Below are 8,271 nucleotides of genomic sequence, written 5' to 3' on the forward strand. Positions count from 1 at the left end.
TCCACCGCGGTCCAGCGCCGGCCAGCCCTCCGCGCTGCAGCACCGTCAGGCCACGCCCACGGACAGGCGGGACCTTGACGCAGACAAGAGGGTCATGAATATTCAAGAGGCGTTCAGAATCGAGCTGGTGTCAGGTTTAAACACTTTCGCCTGAAATAACACGATTTTATTGATATGTGAAAATGAAGATCAGCGAAATTTAATTTTATTTGTAAATAAAAGGCACCGTTTATTGGAATATGCTCAAGTAACTGTTGAGATTTAAGCGTGAATTTAAAACGTGTATGTAATAATTAATTCATTGTCTGTGACCCTTATCCAGTTCAGGGCGGCGGTGGGTCCGGAGCCTACCCAGAGTCACTGGGAGCAAGGCAGGGACACACCCTGGAAGGGGCACCAGTCCTTCACAGGGCAACACACACTCACACCTATGGACAATTTTGAGTCTCCAATCCATCTTTTTTGAGCGTGAGAGGAAACCGGAGCACCCGGAGGAAACCCACGCAGACACAGAGAGAACACACCACACTCCTCACAGACCAGTCACCCGGAGGAAACCCACGCAGACACAGAGAGAACACACCACACTCCTCACAGACAGTCACCCGGAGGAAACCCACGCAGACACAGGGAGAACACACCACACTCCTCACAGACAGTCACCCGGAGGAAACCCACGCAGACACAGGGAGAACACACCACACTCCTCACAGACAGTCACCCGGAGGAAACCCAAGCAGACACAGGGAGAACACACCACACTCCTCACAGACAGTCACCCGGAGGAAACCCAAGCAGACACAGGGAGAACACACCACAATCCTCACAGACATTCACCCGGAGGAAACCCACGCAGACACAGGGAGAACACACCACCAGTTCTCACAGACAGTCACCCGGATTGGAACTCGAACCCACAACCTCCAGGACCCTGGAGCTGTGACTGAGACACTACCTGCTGCCCCACAGTGGCCAGACCAGTTAAACACAAGGCTGATGCTGGCCACCCACCTGAAAACACATCATCTCATGATGGAGCCCCGGTGCAGGGATGCCCACATTTACCCAGTAAAGGCAACCCACCTGGGTCTCACCTACAGCCGGTGTGCATCTTTAACACAGCTTGATCACGTTCTACTCCGCCGACTGAATCAAAGTGAAATACATCTGAAATTTAATAAGTAAAAATATATAAACAAAAAATTTAAATCACGTGCTCAAAGAAAAATGTCATTGCTGACATCAACTCACTTATTAAACACAAAACAGAGTTCAGAAACATAACGTTGATTAATGTTTATGACAGAGGTTAATTTCTATGTATTTCTCCCTAAATATGAGTCACAATAAAAATACAGGGCCCCATTAAATAAATGAGACTCTTATTATTTTTTACGTTTATTTATGTATTTGTTTGTTCACTTAAATGAAAGGTAAATATTTATAAATACAGCTATAAAAACAGAATTCAGCAGTGCTGATGCCCCCTGGTGGCTGTTGTTTGTAACAAAAAAGCAACTTGAAGGCAGAAAAATACAATCAGTACAATTCATTTAAAAGAGGTAACAGTTCAGTTTCAGTGTAAAATTTAAAAACATTATTATGGTACGAAATGTCTGTGTGATAATTCGAATTAAATGTTTATACATATAAATATATATAGAGATTATTAAATAAAATCATGGGCGGCACGGGGGTGCAGCAGGTAGGTGTCGCAGTCACACAGTTCCAGGGACCTGGAGGTTGTGGGTTCGATTCCCGCTCCGGATGACTGTCTGTGAGGAGTGTGGTGTGTTCTCCCCGTGTCCGCGTGGGTTTCCTCCGGGTGACTGTCTGTGAATTCTCCCTGTGTCCGCGTGGGTTTCCTCCGGGTGACTGTCTGTGAGGAGTGTGGTGTGTTCTCCCTGTGTCCGCGTGGATTTCCTCCGGGTCACCTTCTGTGAGGATAATAAACATGCAAATTTCCAGACCTTTCATCTTATTAAGAACACATTTTTTTTATTTACTTTATAACACTATATAACAACACTAATCTCCATGGCTTTGTTTTTTTTTTTTTTTTTTTGGTTTTTAAATAAAATTGACTACATAAAAACGTAATTCACTTTTAATGTCTCCCTGTCTGGATATGGCTTTTATTTTGAAAAAAAAAAAATTTGCTAAAAAAAAAATTTAGTTAGCCACTCCCATGAAAAACCGCCGTGCACCACTAGAGGGAGTCCCGGCTCTTTTCAGTGAGTCATATAAAGGGACTCGGCTCACCAATCAGAATCGACCCTTTTGGCTCCCTAACGGTTCCTCCTCAGTGTCCGGGAAGGCTTTACACCAGACGAAGGAACATTGCCGTAAGGATCTGATGGTATGCGGCTACAAGAGCGTTTTTGAGTTCAGCTGCTGATGTTGGACGAATTCTGAATGTGTCTACAAACTTCTGGACACGATAGAAGAGTATAATTGAATACATACAAAAATTAAACTTAAACGCCACTCAACCAAAACATTTAAACCACCCTTGTTCCTACCCTCACTGTCCACTCTGTATTTCTACAGTTACAGACTGTAGTCCATCTGTTGCTCTGCATACTTTGCAGTGCTGCTGGAGTTTTTAAACCCCTCAGTGTCACTGCAGCGCTGAGAATGATCCACCACCACATCACACCTGCTCTGTGGGGGTCCTGAGCAGGGGGAAAAGGGGGGTAATAAAGTATGCAGAGTAATAAATGGACTAAAATATTTAACTGTAGAACTACAGAGTGGTTCTGCGTGTGGTCAGTGGAGCTGAGGGAGTGGATATTGAGTTCTAAATATGAAAGTTTACGAGCCCTTTAAAGTGAGTCGACTCCTGATGTTCATGTAAAGGTGTCGAGGGAGAGTCGAATCCTTGGTGAACGACTCGTTCCTGCGGTGCGCTGTGTTGGGCACTGACTCGGTTAATGGATTTAGGAAAATAAACTTAATATAAACATATATCTGAACTCTTACAGCACTTTTACGGTACGGTATACATTTATAGTTGTATACATATTCTATAAATGATGGTATTTAGGACTGACACTTTATTATTAAGACTTTTAGTAGTTTACTTTACTTTAGCATCTGTGCTAACAGACCCCACAGACATTATATTGTAGAGTAAGCTAGGCTAAGCTAACCAGGTTTAGATAAGCTTTTAGCTTAGCAGAACTTCTAGAGCACATCTCACAGGGTCTGTGAATCCAGTCTTTTAAAAGTTGTTTTATGCTATTTTCGGTGTTGTTTATTTTACTTTATAGTTATTTTAAATCTAGAAACTGACTCCTTGAATGTAAGCTAGGCTAATGCAACATGCTATTCCTATAGCATTTGATGGAAATTAAAATACATATTAATTTTTTCAATGTGAGTATTTATATTTTATATAAAGTGCCTTGCAGTGCATTTCTTAATGTAGTTCTTTCTACATTTATGACCATAAACTTTTTTTATAACTTTAAACATTGAGTTTAAGAAAGTATGCTTTTACACACTCAAACCAAACTGAAAGGAAAGAGGTTTTAAAAAGTATAAGTAGCAAAACATATGCAATAGTGCACAGTAAATAAATAATGATTATCTAGAATCCGTCGGGACATTTAAGGACACAAATATTTACTTTAAACTTATGTAGTTTACATTATTAATTAGAACTTACGGTCTCTAAGTTAGACAAAGTGACCTCATTCGTTTAGTGCAGAGATTCTTAACCTAGTAGTTGACTCTTTCTTGGAGGTCTCAGCTTTGTCCGATCAGTCATCAGTAACCCTCCCAGTTTAGGAACCATCTAATCAGTCCTCACATGATGTTCAGAGGAGCCAATCAGTGAACCGCACTCAATTTAGGACCTGCCCACGGACTCCTCCCATAATGACCAGTGGTTTTTAAAAATGCAGCCAATACAGATTGATCCACAGAAACCTTTCAGTGTTAATGAATAACATGTAATGGAGCTCGTGCCGCAGGGGGATCCAGCAGCGCCCCCTACTCTTTAGTTCCAGTGTGTCGTAGGACTCCGGGAGGACTGCGCATTGGTTTACCATGGTGTGCTTTTATAAAATGCCTGTCTGTTTTCTTGTGTTTCAGAAGGAATGGCATGTGCGCGAGTTCCTTTAGATGAACAGCAAGTAACAGAGGGTCCACAGGGAAAGGAACGCACCCTCCCAGCTCTGGTAACAATCGTTGAATCTGTGTAAAACTGTATTTTAAATTTTATGTAAATATGAGTGGAACAGTTTAACAACATCATCAATAACAGTCATAACATAAGAACATGGCACTTTTCCACTATGGTCCCTACTCTACTGGACTCGACCCGCCATTCCCCCTCCTCCACCAGGCGAATCAGGTCCTGGTTCTGGAAGCGGGTTCTTGTTTAGTGGCTGTTCTCTCGTGGTTCAGAGCGAGTCGAGTAGGGACTAAACCGTGGCGTGTAAACCTTGCAGAGCGCTGATTGTCCAGAGAGAGTCATCACTCTACGCCACGCAACGCAGACGACCAGCACCAACTCTCCATCTGTAAAATCTCCAGCTGCAGCAGAGATCACGTTTGTTTTTATCCGACTCACGACAGCAGCTCGTAAAATGACGCCGTGGTCTTTTGAAGAGGTTCAAACGCTCCTTGGATCGGTGGCCGATGAAAGAATCCAGCGAGAGCTGGACGCTGCAACAAGGAAGGAACAAACTCTACTGATCTGTCTGAACTGATGACGGAGCTGTGTTCACTCCCAAACAACAACAACACGCCGATACACCATGAGTAAACACCGCTTAATGTTACTGCCGCCGTTGTTGTGGTTTCCAAAGACCACTGTTCCCCTTAGAGACGGGGTTAGAGACGACACTGATACATTTCTGGGGAGGGGCTGTAGGAGTGGAAAACCAACCAGGAACCAATCAGAGAGTAGAGTCCAGTAGAGTCGGGACCATAGCAGTATAATCAGTCCAAAAGAGTTATTTCTCCATGTGCACTGATATAAACAAACACCACACTGTCTCCGCCCACAAACTCTGCCCTAAACACAGTGTGTGCCTCACACATTCTACTGTCTTCAACCAATCAGAACGCTCCATTTACTCCACTGTTTATTTCCTCCACTCCCAGCCCCACTTTCAGGTTTACTCTGTACAGTTTGGTCAGTAGGGGGCGCAGTGAGCTCACCGCTCCTCCTCAAACTCCACTTGTGTGATTTGGGCCTTGTTTGAGTAAAAAAGAATAAGAACCGTTGAAGAAGATGTGCGACTGTTCCTTTAAGCGTCTGTGTTGTTGTGTGTTGTGTCCTGGGTCAGCACCCCGCGCGAAAGGAGGACAGGGGTTTCCTGCTCTATCAGCCCCCGCCCGAGGACGGCTCACCCGCACAGGTGGAGGAGTTTCTGGAGCAGGCTCAGTTCATCTCAGACGACCTGGAATGGCTGCTGTCCCTCCCTCACGACACGTTCTGGTGCCAGGTTAGAAATATGTAGCATATCCATAGTCCAAACGTCTGTGTGTTTCTTCACTGCAGTAGCTGTCCCTGCTCCTCTGGGAGGGATTTGCACTAGGTGTTAGAACATTGCTCTTAGGATTTGATGGAATTCCTACCAGTGTTGTCAAAATTAATGTGTGTAAATCTCTGGAGTGATGGAGCTTCATCCCGTACCTTTGGGATGAGTTGGAGTGGGGTTTGTGCTCCAGAACTGACCATGCAACACCAGCACCTGACATCACTGATGATTCTGTGGCTAAATGCCATCAAATCCTCACAGCAGTGTAGCTAGACCTAGTGTAAAGCCTTCTCAAAAGAGTGGAACCTGCTGCAGCAGTAAAAGAAGAACCATCTCTTCATTAATTTCAGAAGAAATGCTGGAAAAACAGGTGTCTGTAAACTTCTGGACGTGTGATGTAGGTTCCTCAGGCATGGATTAAGCCCATATTGTTTTGTGTGTAGTCCAGGATTAGGCTTAATCTGGGTGTTGGAATGTATCTCAGCTCTCAGCGACCCTCTGAACGCCGTTTCTCTCTCTCCTTGTGGATCAGGTGGTGTTTGATGAGTCTTTACAGAAGTGTCTGGACTCGTATCTGAGGAACTGTCCTCGTGGCACAGACTCCTGTTTCTCCTCGTGTCCGGCGGTGGCCGAGATGCAGCGCTCTCTTCATCGCTCCGTCTTCATGGTCTTCCTCAGGATGGCCACTCACAAGGAGTCAAAGGTTCAAACCTTATTTCTGCTGCTATTTATTCTCTTTTCTCTGATGTAGAACTTAGGGATTAGTTAAACTTCAAGTCATTTTATAGGTCTGCGTTAGTGTCTGCATCACCCTGCAGTTGTGTATCTGAATCTCAAACATCTTCCTATAAACTCTGCAGTACACAGTGCAGTGGAGTAGTAGAGTAACTTTTATAAATCTGTAAAGTGCACTCTGTAGGGAGGAGGGCGCTGTTTGGGACGGAGCAGAGTTTACACGAGGCGCCAGGAAAGAGACAAACACAAAACCAGCACATTTTTCTCCTTTCAAAGACTGTATTTTTTTTTGTCCAACATTTTGATTGGTCCCTGACTTCCACCCCGTGTCTGAGGAGGTCTCTGTTTGTGAATGTGCTGCTGTCTGTGTCTCTCTGTGTGTGTGTGTGTCTCTGTGTGTGTCTCTGTCTGTGAATGTGCTGCTCTCTGTCTCTCTGTGTGTGTGTGTCTCTCTCTGTGTGTGTGTCTCTGTGTGTGAATGTGCTGCTGTGTGTGTCTCTGTTTGTGGAGGAGGAGAGGAGCTCATGTTCCTGTACTACTTCTGTTCAACTTCAACAATGTCCCTCCCACTACTGACCAATCACAGGCTGCGGTCTGCACAGACGCGATGCGTAGAGAGGTGCACGTCAGGCAGCGCTGTAGGTTCGACACTGAAGTATAAATTGGGCTTTAGAGATACAGGGTTAGCAGCAGTTATTATGTAGTGATTAACCGTCTCTGTTCATGTGCTCAGTTTCAAGGTTCACCAGAGACAGCAAAAATATATTCTCCTTTATTCCACTTCCCAGTAAATGTTGGGTGGTGTAGGATGCATCATATAAAACAGGAGAAACAGTGGTTATGAGCCTCTCTCCTGTATTCACCACCACACTGTGGAGAAAAAAAAATAAAACGTAGGAACAGAAGAGAAGCTTTAGAGAGCAGAAGCTGGGGTTTTCGGACCACAGTGCCTGCATCAGTCTGGCTGATGTGACAGAGCTGGGCAGTCAATGCTCTTCTGCGGCGAGTACGCCATAAAGCACTGGTCTTAAGCATGTTTCACACGGAACAAGGCTCCGGCTAACGGCTAACAGCTAACGCATAGACGCTAACTTGTTAATTACCTGTGTTTTATGAGTTAACAAAGAACACCACATGATGTACACAAAAGCACGTGAGCACAGGACGTATGGAACAGCAGAGACCGCAGTGGTGAGAGTAGGGAGCAGGGGTAAGAAAAACTGCCTCCCTCTGTCGTCACACACGGCAGAGAGCAGCAGTGATGAATACGGACTCCCTCAGTGTCCCCCTTTGTGTTTTCTCTGCAGGAGAACTTCATCACTCCCGCTGTGTTTGGAGAAATCATCTACGACAACTTCCTTTTCGACATTCCCAAAATCCTGGACCTGTGTGTGCTGTTCGGCCGAGGGAATTCACAGTTGCTGCACAAAATGATCGGTATTCCCGACTACAAATTAAATTAATCACCTTCGGGTGTTCTTCCAGGGTTACAGTGGCTACAAGCTTAGAGAGCAGTGGAGAGAATCTCCTTCAGACTAATGACAAACTGTAGAACACCGCTCTGTGCACAGAGTCAGTAACTCATCCCCAGTTTTGTTTCTTAATGAAACGTCTGTGACCTGCTTTGGTCCAAACCCCACGAGCCCCACAGCAGTGTTGTCCCCCTGTGTAAACAGCCCTGTTCAGAACTCCCGCTTTCATCACCTGTTCCTTTAAATGATAATGAGCCGCTCGCTGTTCACCCCGACCCCGAGCGCACAGCAGTGAGGAGCGAGGAGCAGAAGCTCTGGGTTTTAGCCGTTTTCACTCTGTTCTCTTTCTTCTCCGTTTTTACTCAGTGCTCTTATTTCTCCGCGCTCGTTGTGTCTGTTTTGCTGAGTTTAACCTTGTTTTGCACTCTCACATAAACACGGGTCCAGCGCTGTGATTGGACAGACTCAGACGAGGGGGCGGGGCCATTCTAAAGTCTCTGCACTTGACGTCAGAAGCGGAGCAGAATCAGAGCGGCTCGTTTTATCCCGTGTTTTCTGACTTTATTTTT

At 45.1% G+C, this 8,271-nt stretch overlaps 1 protein-coding gene across 2 annotated transcripts in view; it reads left to right on the forward strand.

Annotated features, from left to right (window-relative positions):
- Positions 1-2,872: 2,872 nt before the first annotated feature.
- Positions 2,873-8,271, forward strand: part of LOC136678106 (activating signal cointegrator 1 complex subunit 2-like) — a 23,053-nt gene continuing 17,654 nt past the window's right edge. The window contains exons 1-5 of one of the 2 annotated variants that reach the window (XM_066655955.1): positions 2,873-2,994; positions 4,102-4,184; positions 5,301-5,459; positions 6,028-6,198; positions 7,538-7,667. In XM_066655955.1, coding sequence (XP_066512052.1) covers positions 4,104-4,184; positions 5,301-5,459; positions 6,028-6,198; positions 7,538-7,667 — 541 coding nt within the window. In that variant the 5' untranslated portion in view covers positions 2,873-2,994; positions 4,102-4,103. Of the gene's footprint in view, positions 2,995-4,098; positions 4,185-5,300; positions 5,460-6,027; positions 6,199-7,537; positions 7,668-8,271 lie in introns of both variants that reach the window. The other variant, XM_066655954.1, reaches the window with a different exon arrangement.

The sequence above is a fragment of the Hoplias malabaricus genome, chromosome Y (genome assembly GCF_029633855.1).
Source record: "Hoplias malabaricus isolate fHopMal1 chromosome Y, fHopMal1.hap1, whole genome shotgun sequence".
Classification (NCBI taxonomy): domain Eukaryota; kingdom Metazoa; phylum Chordata; class Actinopteri; order Characiformes; family Erythrinidae; genus Hoplias; species Hoplias malabaricus.